The sequence below is a fragment of the Passer montanus genome, unplaced genomic scaffold (assembly GCF_014805655.1).
Source record: "Passer montanus isolate IOZ18808 unplaced genomic scaffold, ASM1480565v1 scaffold6, whole genome shotgun sequence".
NCBI lineage: Eukaryota > Metazoa > Chordata > Aves > Passeriformes > Passeridae > Passer > Passer montanus.
The window spans coordinates 6,544,457-6,563,252 of NW_024371037.1; the positions used below are offsets into that span (position 1 = coordinate 6,544,457).

The window sequence follows — 18,796 nt, forward strand, 5'->3', positions numbered from 1 at the left end:
AAATATTCTTTAAGCCAGTAGTGGATGAGCCCCTCAAAGGTGTTCTGTGTTCATTTGAAATTAATATGTGACTTTGCATGGAGGTAAGACCTTGAACCTCTGACTAGTCCAGCAAGGTGATCACAATACTCCCTTCAGGCTCTGGGGCAAAGGCAAATTCTACTGAATAAAGATGAGAAATTTCTTCAAAAATTCATCCTGTGAAATTAAGTTCCAGAGACTGGATTTTGGAGCTCAAACTTAGAAAAAAACACAGTACTATGAGGAGGCAAGCCCACACTGCTATTCTGTGTACTGTGTGTACACAGAAGGAGAGACTATGAACTTGTGATCTGCCTTTTCTTCTATTTCTTTGTTAACAAAGATCCAAAATAAAAATAAAATTTACTTTGTTATTGTGGCTCTGTACTGTTTGAAATAAAAGACACATGGGCATTCTTAGCTGAAAATTGCATTTAGAACACTTGGAATGAAAAATATTTTTAATTAATGAAAAATTGGAATTAAGAGAAGGAATTTTTTTACCAATTTAAAAAAGATTTTAAACCTATGCATATTTCAACAGGTTTTCCAAATTAAAGTAACTAAGTTTGAGCAGCTGAAGCACTTTTAAATAATTAAAGCAATGTATTTTAAGATGTTCTACATTTTTAAAATAAAAGTAATTTAAACTTATCTCAGTTGTATAAATTTAATACTTTATAAAACCATTTGAAGCATTTTTTGGCCCCTCACAATAACTTCAAGTTATTTCAGTGCATTCAAGGTTATCAGCTTCTGTTCAGAGCTAGAAAAGCCAAAGCAGAATGTACTTTTGAGGGTTCATCACTCTGTGTATTTGCATATAACCTCTCCATGGTGTGTATTGCATATCTTTGCCTGTGCTTGAACTGCAGAAGGTATGAACTGTTTGATAACTGTAAATGAAAATACTAACTCCCTTTGCTTAGACTATAAAGACTATATTGCATGATCTAGAAGTTACAGGATCACTCCCCAGTGACAGCCAAGATCAATATATATGAGAAGTAAAAGGCTTTAATCACATTGAGAGTGATTTTCAAACGCATTATGTAAAATGTATAGCTATCATTCATTATGGAAGATTTTGCATTCACTAGTGGCCTTATTCTCAGTGATGCAGGAAACTAGCTTTAGGTATTATACTTTAAAAAAAAAAGGTAATCTCCTTCTAGTTAGGTAAATTCATTTTATATTATAAAGCTCCCAAAAAATGATGTTTTTGTGATGCTTATTTTCTGAAAGGTCTGCCTTCTTGCTCTTGGGCTGTTTATAGCTTAATAATATCACTATGTCATATTTGTTTGTTCTTCCATTGCGTCAAGCAGAAAAGAATAGATGTGAGAAATGCATATATTAGAAAAGGTTCCAGACTGGTATTGGCTTCACAGAAAGTGAATGAATGAGCAAAACTGCGCTATGATTGAGCATCTTTTCTGATTTGATGAGCAAGGCCTATTTATTTTAGTCAGTGCAGACACAGATGCCTTTAGGCTATTATAATTATCAGTTCATTACCCCAGTGCAGGGTGGAGATTTGCTCAGACTGGTTCCATTCCAGTTTCAGTACGATTTCCTCAGACTGGTTCTTGTTCTCTTCCACTTTCGGCATGATTGGAGGGCTAGAGCACCTCTTCTATGAGGAAAGGCTAAGTGAATCAGGATTGTTCAGCCTGGGTAAGAGAAAGCTTCAAGGTGACCTAATTGCTGGCCTTCAGGTAGCTGAAGGGAGCCTACAGGAAAGCTGGAGAGAGGCTTTCTTACAAGAGCATGTAGCTAAAGGAAAAAGGAGAATGGTTTTAAACTGAAAGACAGTAGGTTTAGATTTGATATTAGGAAAAAATTCTTTACTGTTAGGATGATGAGGCCCTGAAACAGGCCAATTCCCCATTCCTGGAAGTGTTCAAGGCCAGGCTGGATGAGTCCCGTAGCAGCCTGCTCTAGGGAAGGTGTCCCTGCAAGGGGCTTGGAACTAGATGACACTTAATGTGCCTTTTAATTCAAGGCATTCTATGATTCTATGATTTGAAGCTCGAAGACAGAATTAAGAGACACCACTTGGTGACCTATTTGAAATGGTTTCACTAACGAGTTGATGATTCCTCTCACCATCTCGTAAAGGAGCTCCAACAAGGCAATTGCTGAGTTTTGTGACTCATGTTTTGAAATGCTTTGCCTTGTAGGCTTGGCTGAGTTGGGATGAGTTGGGATCTCTCTGGCTGAGTGATTTGTATCACCTAATTCTGGGCAAGTGAGGTCTATATGTCTATATCTGAAGTCATCAACCAGGGTTCTTTTTACAATCAAGTGTTTTTAGGTTATGATCCTTCTGACTGTTTTGTAGGAGATGGCTGCAGGATGAGATGAAACTCACCCTTACAGGCAGTCATCATGCTTAGGTCAAATCTTGACATGTACATATAGTCAGGCAACTCGCACTCAATATTTCTCATATTTTTTTCCATTAAAAACCAGAAACTTATCTAAAGATATGAGGAGTGTCTGGCCAAGACTTTCCTTCCCTTTGAAAATCATTTGATAGCTTGCTTTTCTTAATGAGAACCAAACCCCTCCGCAGTCCTTGTTCTACTCTTTCATCAGTTCTCATGCATAAATGAATTTCTGTGTTCTTGAGGAGTTTGATCATGGTCACCTCTCTATTTTGCTTTCTTCAGTTAGCTTTTTGGCTTATGGTTGTAATGCATAATCTTACCTTGCTGTTGTAATTGGAGAGGTTAAAAAGGATGCAATGATTTAAAGAGAGATATGCTCGGTCACCTCTATTTTGCTTTCTTCGGTTAGCTTTTTGGCTTATGGTTGTAATGCATAATCTTACCTTGCTGTTGTAATTGGAGAGGTTAAAAAGGATGCAACGATTTAAAGAGAGATATGCTTCAAATCATAAATCTTATCAAGTTCCCCATGCTTCTGATACTCATAGCTGTCCCTGTAACATTTTACTAGTTTTCTTCTGAAACTGCAAGACAGTTTTATAGTTGGTATCTTTTCTCAGTGAGATTGAATGCTGAGGGACCACACACTACTAAAAGATTTATGGCTACATTCCAGCTGATACTAATTTTGTTGACTCCACTTTTTACAGATGCCTTGTGAAATGCTGTTTAAATTTTCTGCACTGCCTCCACCTTTTCAGAGAGCTCCAGTTAGCATCAGCTTTGGACTCCCTTCTACAAGCTGTCTGCTCTAGTTGGTGTTTCTGTGTGTTGAGTCTTTGATACCACTCAGAGCCAAGCAAGAGTTACAGAAACTTCTTTACAGTCAGAAGTAACATTGGAATCTGTCACACAAGTGATTACTTTTGACACTTAAAAAGTGTCTCTTGCAGATATCTTCCTGTGCCATTGCTGTGCACCACAGCTGAAATGAGTATGAAAAGTTTTCATCTGGTTTGACAAGTGCTTGTGGTTATGTTTTCTTTGTTTCTGCCTTCCATCTAACACGTTTTAAAATGCATCATATTTTGCTCTGCTGTATCTTCCACTTACATCCAGCTCTCCCTGTTTTCTTGACTATTCAGTTTACCACTCCGAGGAGACTAAATGCTACAACAGCCACCCCACTGACTTCACAGCTTCTGGCTAATGGAATGCTTTTGACCATTTAATATGCTCAAACATTACATAACATCAGCTCTCCCATGAATAAACATTAGAAAAATGCTTATAATTCCATTTCAGGAGCTGGGATGTAGATTAAATATCCTCACATATCTTTGAATACAAGAATTGCCTTACTCATTTAATCTTCTATTTTTACATTTGAAGGAGCAACTGTAGTTTGGCACAGTATAACAAAGTATTGGTGTTTCCAGCCTAAACGAAGAAAAAAGGAATTCCTTATTCTCTCCTCTCCCCACTTAATGAATGCCATTATAATAAAACATAACTTGTAGATGAAGAATGTACATTTGATTATTTTCTAGCAAACTCAGTTTTGAGAATTTTTTTTCTGACAGCAGTAGAGTATTTTTAAATACCTACGAAAGAACTGCTTGAGGCAGGTTGAAGCCAGTTAGTTGTCACTCTAGATGAACAAACATTTAGCCAAATTAGTTTCAAAATTGAGTGATGAAAATGTGAGAGATTCTTGTTAGCAATTCTGTATGATTCATTTGATGTGTTAGTGGGGAATTCAGAGAAATAACTAGTGTTTTACCTTTAACTCTAGACTTTGCACCAGAGTGAGTTGATTCACTTACTTTAAACATTTTTACAACTTCAGCTTACATTTTATATTCTATTTATACATATATATATATGTTTATGCACTTTACTGCTAAATGAAGGACAACATGGAACTAAACTATTATTTTTATCTGATCATAACAGTTTTGTTATTTTCAGATGCTAAGTTTTTAAGGCATAGATGAAACCTGTAGCGATGTTCCATCAGATGATCAAATCAGAAAGTTGAATTTATTTTGGTTTTAAAACTAAGGACCAAGAAAACTGGTGTGGAGGATGTCTGGTGGAGAAGGACACAGGTAGGATAAATTGTGTCTTAGGACTAAAATTTACTGTAAATTGGTAAAATGCAGGCATAAAAATTGCAATGAGTATTCTGAAAGGTACAGGCATATATAAGCAGAAGTCATAAACATAATAATGCAGAATGAAATTAAGGTATAAGGGTAAAATAGGATAGATGAAATGGAATGTGTGACTGTAAACAAGCATATTTATATGACATGTTGGTAGGCATACTAAACACTTTTTGGAAGGAGAATGCCTAGGTAAAAAAAGTATTGGAGTGACAGAATAGAGCTGTAAACGACTGATGTTTTGTCTTAAAGTAATTTTGGATTACAGGAGACAAAGACAAATATTCTGAGAGTCCTGGAGACCTATTCTAGGAACAGTCTTTGAAGACTGAGGCTGAATGCAATATCCAAGATATGTCTTTAACATAAGGATTAAAATAGCCTCTCTATCAGTGATTTGATAAATTGCCCAGTAATCTCCACTAATTATGTTGATTGACACTGCTTATGTTGGAATACAAACTGCTTCAACACAACATATAAAAAGTTCAAATTATATGTCAAAAAAGAATTTTTCCCCTCACCCTCCTCCCTACATGGAAACATCCCAAACTGTCATAATTCACAGAGTGAAAGAGGTGAGGCTATTAAAAGTAATAGTCACACTTCAAAAAGCATAGTCTTGTATGATACAGAAAATTAAAAGAAATAGAAATTCTTGCAAATTTAGTGCAGCATCATATGGCAGACCTAAATAGATTCAGAGGAATAATATGCACAAGACCCAAAAACTATTAATAAAAACACAGTAGACATTGTTTCAGAGAGTACTGGATCTAATAAAACAGAGGAGTGCAGAAAAATGAGTAACAATGCAAAGCCAAATGGCCTTTGTGTTGATCATTGCTGTGGTAGAACATAAAGTTCTCACTTCAAACACTTTTTCAATAATCATTGAGCCTCAAAACATTTTGCTGCTACTCCATTAGCAATAGAAGAGATTTCAGAATAAATAAATAAAATTGTGTCATATCATCAAGGTCATATATTATTCACCTAAGTTTAAACTAAAATAAGAAACTGCCAAAATGTCACCATGATTTCTAATTTACAATTTTTGAATTACAATTTTTATAAAGTATATGAAAACTAAAAAATTGTTTAGCCTTCATCGCAAGTGCGACATGGTGCTTGAAAAGAGGCTCCATATGTCTGGAATAATACTTCCAGGCAACCTACCTTTCCTACTGACAAAATGGTTGAAACTGTAGTCATAAATATGTGGATCCATGAAGAAAATACAATGTGGTTTCAGTGTTCTCTAAGAGGCATAGGATGTGCAAGTAAAAGTGACTGTGTTGCTAAAGTAAAAAGGGTAAAAAAGTAAAATCCTTAGAGATTAGGGAAGTAAAATCTTTTAAGGTAGGAAACAAAGGATAAAAATAAAGGATTCATGTTCTCAGTGGGGAGTATTTGCCAATGGAACTCTGTGGGGATTGATGTTGATGCCTGTGCTGTTCAGCAGAGTGATTGGTATGGAAAGGGGGCTGAAATCCAAAGGTGCCAAAGTTTGCTGATGTACTGACAGGTTGGAGAAACCACTCAAAGCACTGCATTACTGAGTGATGAAAAGACAGATACAATCCAGTCTGAAGAAAAGTAACATGTAGGAAAACCTTAAATATGCATATTACACTGTAGTGAGTGACTGCTCAGGAGAGGAATTGCAGTACAAACGTGGGTAGATCTCTTGGAACATCCCAGCAGTCAGCAGTAGGATGAATAGCAAGCAGAGTGTTGGAAAGGAGGAGGGCAGAGCAGCATCAGTTCACTAAGCCTTTACTGAGTACAAGTCTGCCAGTGGAATAGTGCATGTACTTCTGGCCACCCCATCTCCAAAGGATACAGTAAAACTGCAAGATTAAAGTTAGGGAAAGTGAGGGCAATTTAAGAGGGAAATCATAAATAAAACCGCCAATTATGTGGACAGGCTGAACAGGAAATATCACTCGTCTCTGGAAAATATTAATGACAATCACCACTCAGATCGTAATGTGGAATTCAGGGACATCAAAGACCTTTAAAGAAAAAAGTGAACAATTTTTGGATGACAAAAGCACACAGATTTCAGCGATTACATAAACTAATGGAAGAAAGATAGGAAGGATGGGTGGAAAGAAGGTCCTATTTACATGTGTTCATTTGAATGCAATCTTTAGCCCTGAAGGTTTCTAACCTAAAGATTACAGAACTCAAAGAGGGCATCCTAGGACAAGTATTGTTTGTATTTACCCTTTCTTTATATCAGCTGCCAGTTACTATCAGGAGCTCTGGCTGTGAGCTAGATGGACCTTTGCCCTCACACAGTTTAGCTGGTCTCATGTCTTGGCAGTGGAAGCTTGGGATATTGACATAGCATTTCTCTGGAACCAGGAGTGTGAAAAGTAATATGTAACTTATTTAACTAAAGGCCAAGAGCCAGAAGAGGCAGCCAACAGAATAAGCAAAGCTCCACTATAAGAAGCTCACGGACTTTCCTCCTCATGCTCGCCTATTAGATTGTTGTAGAACTGCTACTTCTGAAAATGAAAAGAATTGCCACATCATAAAGCCTACTGCATGTAAATCATTGTTCTGCTGGCAACCAGGAAATCCATAAGGAGAAGTGACTGTGTCAGCTGAAAATTGGGTAGGTGGCAGCTCAGGCTTGATGCAGTCTTCCTACTTTCAGTACAGTGAAATGGGCTGGATTCTCAAGATCCTTATGATTAAGCATCTGCAAATTGCTTCTGGGAGCTCTGAATCCTTTCCCCATTTATTGCTACTGGTGAGCACAGAGACTTGTGTCTTCAATGCCTTCTTCTGACACCAAAGCCTGTTGGCATGAACTTTTTCACCAGGAGATAAACGTATTTTAGGGAAGCATAGGGTTAAAAGTGGGAAACAATTACATCTACCCAGGGAATGACCATTTATGTGAATCCCCACCGTGAGATACCTGGGGCTGAAAACCCAGGAGCTGAGAGATGTGTGGCTGTATGGTTGGGTGGTCTCTGCATGTGATCAGAGCAAGCCTTACCCTAAATATCTACGTGCAGTATTTCTTGTCTTCCTTCCCTCCATAGGAAATTAAACTAAAGCTTGTAAAAGAAAAACCTGGTGCAATCATAGGGATGCCCTGTGCACTGAAAAAAACATTTGTATCCTGTATCATTTGTTTTGTACTGCAGCCTCTGTTGTCTGTGCTAGGGAAATAGCTGTTAGAGGAAATAAGACACACTTTACTAACACAGGACATAAAAATTTGCTCTTAATCAGTACAATGCAGATCACATATTCTGGGAAATGTGAGATCTGATGGCAGAATAACAAAGCCCTAAGTTTTAATGCATCCAGTCTTAATACAGTTAGGACTAGTTAAAAGAAGCAGGGATTATTTAATTTTAGCATCAAGGGAAATTTCATATTCTGTCTTTCTTTTCACTTTATAAAAATTGCTGAAAAAAATCTGTATGTAATGCCACAGAAAGTTTTGATTTTGGAAGTCAGTGTTTTGTGTTAGGAAGACATTTTGTTGTGAAGTTCTAGATCTGCTATATTTGTGCATATAGCAGCTGTGTTTTTCTCTAATTTTCAACTCTTACCCTGAATGTGATTCCCTGAAGTATTAGACTGTTCGAAGCCATCAACTAATGATTTCCTGCCATTTGGAAAAATAAAGAGGGGACATCATTATTCATACATAGTCACTGTGTGACTGTATTATTCATACATAGTCACTATACAAAACCATAGAATCATTAAGGTTAAGAAAAGCCCTCTAAGATCACTGAGTCCAACTGTCAAACTCTGCAGCCATTGAAACTCCTCAGTGCAGCATGCATGCCCCTGAAGTTAGGATAAAGAGTGATAATTTCTTAACATAATTTTCCAACATATTTATGATTTTAGAAGAGGAATATATCTTTCCTTTAGGGATGGGTGTTGAAATGTTCTCTCTAAAAGTTACTTTTAATAAATCCTAAAGGCTTTTCCATAAAAATCTCGAACCTGGAGTTGCATGCAAGTCTCTTTTCAAAGTCTGTACATTAGAGCGCTAAGCATACACAGCTAAGAAATAGCCAGGGTGTCAATAAAAGGTTAACAGAATGTTAATGCAGTGTTTTGGTATTGAAACACAGAGCTTACTTCTTTCTGAGGACTGCATTACCCATTCCTGCTAGATGACAACTTTAAATTGAAACCGATTTCAGTCTACTAAAAGATTATATCTTTCTTTTTAGAAAGCTGTCTAACTAGAAAATAGACTGATTAAAGAAAGCTGTGGTGCAAATATCCTTTTAGGAAATAGTCCTGTATGGTCAGACCCCTGTACAGTCACTGGTGCTAGCAGCATTAAAAGTACAGCAGAGCTAGAGGCAGTGTTGGGAGAGCTCTGGGACTTGCCAGTGTCCCCCTGGACTGCTTACTGGGGATGCTGGAAGAGAAGAGGCAAATTTGCCCTGCATGGGGTTGACATGTCATTGTTTCTTCTGGGATCCCATCAGCATCACAGCACAGTTCTGACCATGCATGGCTGCAACTCCCTCCAGCCTTGCGCAGGAGTCTCTGGTATTGAGTTGCTGCATTACATATGTCCTTAGTGTCACTGGTAGACCAGAAAAAAAGGCAGGAAACTAGTCCCTTTCCTGACAAAATGTCACAGACATATTTTTAAATTTGTTGATGGAAGAATTACTTTGAAAGCTGTACATAAAGTGATGCCTGACATCAAATTTGATATTACACGGCATATTTTGTTCTTGTTCTGTCTTTTCTGTTTTATGAAAACCTCAATGTTTGCAATTTTATTGAAACACTGCAACTATTATTCTGTGATTTGATTTTTTTATTTAGACTAAATGTTTGAGTGATTTCCTAGATTGGTATTTATTGAATCAGGAAAAGCACATTCTACTTTTTAGTGCACTACAGTATGAAAATTAAACCTCAGTTATTTTAACAGCTAGATTTCTCTTCTTCTGGGACTTTCAGCCAAATCACTTGGAATCAGCCAAATCATTTGGAAAATTCTGCAACAGAACAGAGTGTTTCTTGCCTTATGTTGAGCAGAACTATTGGAAGGTCAGTGTTGGATTCTGCTGTGCTTTATTGCTGTTAAAAACTCCTTCCTTCTCCCCAATACATTATTTCCTTATGAACCTAAAAATATTCCTTGCTCCTGATCCTTAGTTCTCAGGATCTGAACTTCCAGCAGGAATAATTTACTGTGGTTGAACCAAATCCCGAGGCAGGCTTGCCATTTCCTGGCATTGAATCCTGGATGTGGTGTAAGAACAGCAATAGGCATCAAGCTGCTAAAGCAATCCCACAAGAGTGGCGGAAGAAAGTTGGTGTTTGTTTTCTAATAAGTCTCACCTTTAAATTTATATTTTCCAAACTTTCATATCAAAGAATCCTGACAAGGATCCATAACTAGCAGACACAGAGGTGGTAGCTCCATCTAATTGCTGGAAAACATTGCATGCTTTGGTCTCATTTTGGTTTATTTGATGGGAGATAGAGACTGGGAGATAAAGGAAATTATGGAATTATGGTCGATGACATTGGCTGAGGTGTGTTAACTGAAAGATTTAACTAGGTTTTGGTGGAAACATGTCTGTTTTGAGAAAAAGTTGGAAGAGGAAGGCTCTTCCTCTTGGAAGAAACTTTGAAAAAACCATGGATATTATTTCTGAGATTAGCTTTGTCTAGACTTTCTGATGTGGATTTCACATATATATATATATATATATACACCTTCTAGCTTCCATATCCTACTGTCAGAAAAATTATATGCATATTAAGTGCAAGAAAGCAGAGTAGAAATTAAAAACCTTTTATTAGATATTCTGTGAAAAAATGCTTAACTTCCCTGTAAAAAGATCCAGTTTGGTAGGTTTATTGGCCAGTTTTGCAAATTAGTCCTCCAAAGTCCTGCAGGATCTAAATATTAAGTACAGAAAGGGAAAATTTTAAGGGTCTTCAGATTTTTAATTTCCCCGTGACTAGCCTACATCTGGGACAAACAGTGCTGGCAAGTCTCCCAGCACTTTGGCTCCTGTCTGCATTTTTCAATTAAGTAACCCATCAGACCCCTGTGTAACCTCTGTCCAACTCTCACTGCATATCTGCTCCGTTTTATTGCAGCAGACACTCCTCCATCCTTTTTCACATCTCCCATAGCAACTTGAATTTTACATATGGACATAAGAAAGGGGAGAAAGCGACCAGGTGGAAGTGGGTATTCCCCTAGCAGTCTAAAAATTATGCAAAATCTGTAGCTTCTTTTATCTCTATGGCAGAATTGCCTGAAACAGGGCCCAAAATCTAATGCTCAGCCTGGGGACATTGGCATCAGCAAATAGTTCTTGAATGATACATCTGGTAGGTTCCTTTCAGGATTAATTTTGGTTTACAAGGCAAGTTCTTAATATATTTTTTGTCTCTTTTGTATATTGCTTGCAAAATCTGATTTACTAAAATGGGTAAGTAAATTCTAACACTTTTGAAGATGACCAATACATTGTTTTCGTTGAAGTAATTGTGTTTGGGTTATTTGTCCTAACTGAAATTTAAGGTGGCAAATTAAGTATAGTAGCTTCTTCCAGCTGCTAGTCCAGCTTATATATGTTCTGTTTCACTTTCTAAAATCGGGATTTTTTTTGGTAAAAAATCACTCCTCTTTCTTAGGGTAGATGAAAAAGTTTGGTATAAAAATCCATTGAAAATTGTATCAAGAAAATAACAGAAAATATACATTTCTTCAGAAAATGGGGACTGCACTCACAGATGATCTTGTATGTACCGTATATTGTCTCATTTTAAAGCCTTTCAAGTAGAGTTGAATTGAAGTTTTCACAAGTGCTGCATCACAGCACCTTGCTCTGCTCTGTTGCTCTCATGGTCCCAGCTAACTCTTGTCTCTGCACAGTGTCAGTGGCACAGAGTAGCTCCATTCTCTGTAAATGACAGTCAAGAGATCTTTTATCCATCGCAGTGCTGCTACAGGACAGGCCTGTGAAGAAGCAGATCTAGCCATGAATATGTGAGCTGATGCTGCAGATCGTGTTTATGCATGAATGGATTTGGCCACTGAACTGAGAAGTGTAGTAAATACCACGGTTTTGTTGTTTCTTCTAACAGAAGGTCTTGAAGTGCTTCAAGACTTGGGTAACCTCCACAAGTCACAGCAGTTCTATCAATTATAAAAGAGAACATTATGTTTTACAGTGAGATCATTATTTCTCACTGCAACACATGCATTTTGACTTTAACATTCGTGTCCCAGCCTTGTTTTTGTGAAAACCTCTGAGTGATGCAGAACACCAGGTACAAGCTGAGTGCCACAGTTGCCAGACCATTTGTCTTGCTGCTAGAAGTGTGCATGGTTCAAGAGGGAAGCCATAGTTCAAGAGGGAAGTCTCACTAATGTGAGACAGTAAGGTTGGTCAAATATGCAAGGCACTACAATGGTCGTAATCACTGTTAATAAATGAATGCACATCTCTGTGCATTCTTTTTTACCTGCTTCATCAGTGTAATAATAGAGATGGGAAATAGAGGTCAAGGACTCTTCCGGGAAAAATATCAATATGCTACTGAAATTTATTCTGATGTCTTGCTTAGGCTTACAGTTGTAGTACAAATACGTAAAATAGGGTTGGAAGGGATCCTAAAGATCATCCAGCTCCAATCCCCATGCCATGACCAGAGATGCCTTCAAGCAGACCAGGTTGCTCTAAGCCCCATCCAACCTGGCCTTAAACAGTTCCAGTCTGAGGCACACACAAGTCAGCCTAGAGGGGAATTAAAAAACAAAATCCCAAAATGTTAGAAATCATAAAAATGTAAACAGTTAAAACTTTTAAAAATAGAGATAATTGGTAACTCTGCTTAATGTTCTAGATTTTGACAGCTTAAAACAGAGTTATGCTGCAGTCTTCCACTGACAGGTGAAAGAATGAAGTCCAGTCAAATACGTTTCTGTTTGCTGCATGTGTGATTTTGCAAACTTGACACCATAAAGAACATTTTTACAGTTATACCAAATTCTAGTGCTTGCCTTTGAAATTGTTGACCTTTAGCAGTGAGATTGCCTGCATCACAGATTCGTGATACACTATCCTTCAGGAAAATTGTATTAGCAGAAGTGGTGGTGATGCTATCCATAGTGAGACCATGAGGCCTTATCAAATAGAAAGCATGGAGGAAAACTGATCTGTTTGTGTGGGAAGGAACATTGAAATGATAATTTCAGAAAAGCATTTGAAATGTGCTGATACTTGGCTGGGATGTGAATGCTGAGCGGCTTCTGATATGCCACAGCCAAACCTCAGAAAGAAGCATGACCTGCCATTTTGCAGTGCCCCTCCGCTGAGCACATGGCAGCCTCCTAGTGTCATTTATTTAAAGGACATCTTGCAAGAAAAAGATTTTGATGGTCCCTGTTAAAGCAAATTGAGAAAATGCAAGCATACAGTTATTTCGGTATCCTGTGAAAAGAACTAGGGTTGATACATGATATGTAGTTGCAGTTCCACCAAACCCCAAATCCCTTTCAGATAAAAGGTATTTGTCTTTGAGGTGTTATTGTAGCAGTTGCAGCACCTGCCCTCCCAGTTCAGATAAAAGGTATTTGTCTTTGACAATGTGTTATTGTAGCAGTTGCAGCACCTGCCCTCCCTTCCATGGACCTTTCACTTCATTATTTAGGGCATCATATGTGATCCAAAAAGATTCTTTGTCCTCATTTTTACAATGTAATTTGAACTTGTTTCTGCATGCATTCCCTAAATATTTTCAGGTTCTTTTCTTCAATATCTGGCTCTAATACTGCACTTTTTTCTTTTTTTTTAACTAGAAGCTAGGATCATTATGTAGTTTTGCAATACTAACAACTGGCTTAATCAGGTTATGACTTAAATTGGAAAAATTGCCATTTGCCTTCTAAGTTAAGTATATACAGAGAATACACTGTAGTGCACAAAGTAGTATGGATGTCTGGACTAAACTAAGATACAGGCTAAAAAGAGAAAGGGAATGGACCCTTCTGACTACTCACCTCCCTCCTACAGGTACAGAAATACCTTTTCAATAAGAGCAGCAATCCCACAGAGAGGATGTGGTCATAAATCTATGTTGTTAGAAATTAAAAGAAGCAGGATGGTTTTCTTATTCTTGATGTGCACACTTTAACACAGCAATAAGAAGTCAAAAATAAATTATTGAAACAGAAGACACAATCTTCTCTTGAAGGTTGAACTGATATTCAAAAATCCCATGTTGTAACTAGTGTAAAATGTAATCTGTTTCTGTTGTTCATTGCCATTCATCATTTCAGCAAATGAAAGTTTCATTTTCACAGTATTTTGTAAGGTTTTCATATGTGTTTACAACTGTTTGATTTATATTTGTTTTCAACTATAATTTCAAATGTATAAAATGGCCCCAAATCTTTCTTCCTGTCTCTAGCCACTCTGTGTTGGAAGAGCCAACAAAATTGTGGCAACAACAACAAAACAAGTAATTTTGGATGTAAGGTCTGTTTGCTTTGAAAAAGATTTCTATGTTGGTGTATCAAAATGTTCCCAGATCTGCTTCCTTTCTTGTTTTCAAGAGAAATTATTCTGAATTAGGAGACTTGAAAATCAGATCAAAGGGAAGAAGGTTGTTCAGACTACCTCTAGTGCAGGTTCAGTTACTAATTACAACATTCCATTGTGGTCTAGGAAAATGTAAGTTCTTTGTTTTCTGTACATTATTTAATCAGGTCTTGCTGTTGTTCACTGCATGACTGAGATCAAAAATGCCATTGATAAATTCAGAGAATAAGACAGTGATTCACACATCTCTCAGTTCAGATTAGCTGAAGGAGAAGAGCACACTGAACGACAGAATTAAATATGGTGTAATGACTGGCAGCACTTCCACGATGTATTGTTCCTAAATAATCTAATTTGATTTACAGTAATTCAGTGTAAATATAATCCATTTGTCAAGGAAGTGTCTTGTAATTTATAGTTTAGCATGAAATATATGACATCAGAGAACGATTTTGATTCGGTAAGCTCATGTTTGTGCAGCAACAAAAGAAAAATAAAATGTTCCTTAAACAGAGAAACAGGGACACAGTGTGGAAACTCTCAGCTTCCCACTGGAGTTACCTGGAAGGAGCAACTGCTGTCCTCAGGTTTCCAGTGGGTCCCTGGCTGGGCTGTTTCAGAGATCCTTCTTCCATCCTGAAGACTAAATTTTTAAATATCTCTCTCTGATTTCAAGCATGCTTAATTCACAGAATCACAGCATATCTGAGTTGGAAGAAGATTGAGGGATCCTGTTAATGCTCATTTCCCCAGGTTTTGGCACACCATCTCATTGCTCATCACTGGACAGCCTGGTTTTATTCCTTTCCCCCTTCCAAGCTCATTTAAAGCTTTGTCATCAAGTCCCAGTGGCTTCTGGGCTAGAGCTCTTCTTCCCCTCTGAGACTGGTGCATTCTGTCAGGTGTCACTAGACCACATTGAGTAGATTATCCTGTGGTAAACAAACACAAAATTTTTCCACTGACACCAGCCTTGGTGCCGTGCATTGACCTGGTGAATCTTCCTATTCCTATCAAACTACTGGATTTCTTTGTCTCTGAAAGCCCTTCTTTCCAGGTTTACACTCTTTTGGTTCATGTGCTTTCTGAGAGAGACAGGGAATCTGTATGTAAGAGCCTCATGGCAAAGTACTGCTCAGAGAACAATAGAAATAAAGCTGTAGTCTTATGATTATATTTTAATAATTTTAAGGTACTTTGACCTCATCCCCAAAGTTATCCCAGTCACAGTATCCAATGAAGCATTGTTTTCAGCTCTTAGCAGATGGTTTTTAAAGCCCTCTTTAGATGATACATGGGCCCCACATAGTAAAGTCAATAGTTAGACAGGATATAATTTAGACTTCAGCCTGTCCTCTTAGTTTGAGATAAAATGATTACATTTCAGGAAAATCTAAGGAAAGATTTAAAGTTTTATATCAAAAGTTGAATATTTTGTTTTGTTGTACCCTCTTCTTTTAAAGAACATGTTATTCATTTAAAATAATGCTTATTCTGATGTATTTGAAAAGGCACAACTCTGAATTAAAAAGAAATTCATAAAGTATGCATGTATGGGAGGGGAAGACTGCATTCTTCACTGGAGCATTTAGTCAAAGGGTTTTAATGCAGTCCATTCTGCTTTATTGATAGAATGAGGTACCTGCAAAGACAAGCTGTAAATAACAGATGGCCAATAGTGTTTACAGAGCAGCCCTCCAGGTGACAAAATCTTCTGGGGCTCCTCTCCACAGACAGGTGACAAAGTGATATTATAGTCTCTGTTTTTAGAGTCTCGGTCAAGGAAAATGATCCTTGACTGTCTTTAAACCCATGAAAAGTAGCTCCAGGCAATAGCTCCACATAATTACAGTTCTGGTAATCCTTGTAACCTTTGTGATGCCTTTCATTTCTTGTACCCTGAAGTTATACAAGGGTAGAGGCCACTTGTAGCATACCAAGTGGTAAAGCTGACATGGGACTCAAAAGTAGGTGAAATATTCCAGATACAAATAGAGTAAGAAGTGAGGAGTAAGATAAAAACAGAATAAATTTGTTGTGTGGTAAGGTAAGGTTGCTTTAACTGTTGATATCTGTGAGACTGCTTTACCAAGGATGCTGTGGGCATATTTTTAAAAAGCATTGCCTACTAAGTGGAATTCCTGGAAATATCCAAAATATTAATGCAAATATCCTAAATTATTGGAAATATCCAAAAAGCAGAAGTGTCTCTTGTAGGCTGATGTTCACTACATCAGCCAAATGAGTGAAGGTCTTCTTTTTCCAGAAGCCATCAGAGGAGTCTAAAAATAAGCTTGCTGTAGCTAAGTAGACTGCTCTCAAGCTTGTTAAAATGAAGACTGCAAAGACTATTACTGTTACTTAAGGGTCAGAACTTTCTTCTGGGAAAAAAAATTCTTCTACCTGTTAGCACAAATGAATACTACTATCTTAAGGCAACAGTACCAACATTGTTTTACATTCATTTGCCAAGTATCAGTGGTGCTTATTTTCACATGTGGACACCTTGCCTTGGGAACCTCATTAGCCTCCACACCACCAGTTAAATAGACAGACAGTAACAACTGTGGAGGTTGATTGAGGATTTGAGAAGAGCAGGTGCTCATGGTACAGAATGGTGAAGGTCTGTTTTCAACTGAAATGATTCTTACAATGGGATGAATTGTTAATGTGTTGTTATTCCAGATTTCCAGAAGAACTGATATGGTGGCAGAAGTAAGACGACAATTAATGGCTGCTGAGGAGGAAGAAAGTTCATCATATCCTCCTCTGAATGTAACCATTGGAAATGATACATGCATCCTTTTTTATGCTAGTAATTTCAGCCTCAAAGCCAACAGTTCTGTTTTAATAGATTTGACAAATGCAACATTTTTAATGCAGAATGTGGATATTTCTGCCTCTGAGTGCTCAGACAGCAACACAACGTGAGTAGCATAAGAAATTTCATATCATTAATACATGTAATTCTGAAAAATTTCAGAAATATTATGTAAAATCAGTGTTATTTCAATTGTCTTCTTCTAAAGCATCCAAAACTTTAAAAAAATATATTCTTAGAAGAAAGAAGTTAAGACCACAAAAACTCTTCAGATGAGGCCTGTTATTTTAACAATTTTTTTCTTCTTATGTTCCCCTGTCACAGACATATTTTATGAAAAATCCTTTTGCCAGAATCTTTTCTCTTGAGAAGCTGGGAAGCTTCAGCTTCTCCATGTTTTGCTGCTTTGGAATGTGATTTGGAGAATTGTTTACCCAGCGTGTGAAATTGTTTTTACTTGATGACCAATGACAGCCACCTGTGTTGAGGCTGTGAGCAGTCACAAGACTTTATTATCATTCCATTCCTTTCTGTTCCTTTCCAGCCTTCTGAGGGATCCTTTCTATTCTTTTTAGCATAGTTTTAGTATAGCATTTTAATATCATATCATATCATATCATATCATATCATATCAATCATATCATATCATATCATACTATAATAAATCAGCCTTCTGAAACATGGAGTCAAGATTCTCATCTCATCCCTCATCCTGGGACCCTTGAACACAACCTTCTTTGTTTGTTTGTATTTGGTCCAAACTGGTTTGCCTGTGCCTGATCTCACAATCACAGAAATCTCCACTGGCATTAATGAGGCCATAATTTCATTCCCTTGAAGGGGAGTATTGCCAGTTACGAGGTAGTAACTCAGCTAGAAGTACATTAATGAAACATGATCTCTGTTTTCCTTTACTTTGAAGGCACCTGCTCTTGGGCAAATAAAACCCTAGAAATATTTAGTCATATTTTTTTATGTACTGAACCTTTGCTATATTACTTTTGTAATTGCCTACTGATTTACAATATATCCCTCAAATTGAAATGTCACAATGATCTAATTAAAGCTGACTACTCTAACATTAAAAATCTGTTTTTTATTCTTAGACTGTCATTAAAATATACAGAACCAGTGAATGGAGTCAGCAGCCTAGAGATAAGGTAACTTATGATTTATTTTAAATTGATCTATTGTGGTTTACAATGCCTGTTAATTAACTAGGAAGAAAAATAAGGGAGAAGTTAAATGAAAATATTTTTTAATTTATTATTTGCTTTCTCTTCTGAGGAGTCATGAAGCAGGAAAACAACAATACAGTCTTTATACAGGAAATATATTATTATTCTCAGGTAAAGTTCTGAAAAAATACTGTAGGCAAATATCCATACCATACTGGTATATGCAGCTTCCTGTTTTACTAATAGGATCGTTCCACAGTCCTCTCAGGTAAATCTAACTGTGATTTGTAAAAACTTTGAGGGGTTGAAGTCTACCTGCATGGCCAGGGCTGTATTGAGTCCTAATGTGGATTGTCAGTGCATTCTGCTAGTGCTAGCTTGTGGTTAATGAGGGGTGCAAAACGTTTTTACCATTACTGCTCCATGGGTGGTGAAAGACCATATTTCTCCTACCATGGAAACAGGGAAGAAAAGCTAGGGAATTGGAAGACCTGGGAAGAAAAATCAAAAGAATAATATCTCTGTGATCATTGAATGCAGTCTTTAACCCAGAGCTGCCAAGTCCACCACTAAACCATGCCCTAAGTACATCTTGTTCTAAATATCTTCAAGGATGGAGACTCAGCCACTT

The 18,796-nt window shown here is 37.2% G+C and overlaps 1 protein-coding gene across 1 annotated transcript in view; it reads left to right on the forward strand.

Annotated features, from left to right (window-relative positions):
- Nucleotides 1–18,796, forward strand: part of ATP6AP1 (ATPase H+ transporting accessory protein 1) — a 49,504-nt gene that overhangs the window by 18,781 nt on the left and 11,927 nt on the right. Inside the window, exons 7-8 of the mRNA XM_039726945.1 lie at nucleotides 16,852–17,093; nucleotides 18,094–18,147. Coding sequence (XP_039582879.1) covers nucleotides 16,852–17,093; nucleotides 18,094–18,147 — 296 coding nt within the window. The remainder of the gene's footprint in view (nucleotides 1–16,851; nucleotides 17,094–18,093; nucleotides 18,148–18,796) is intronic.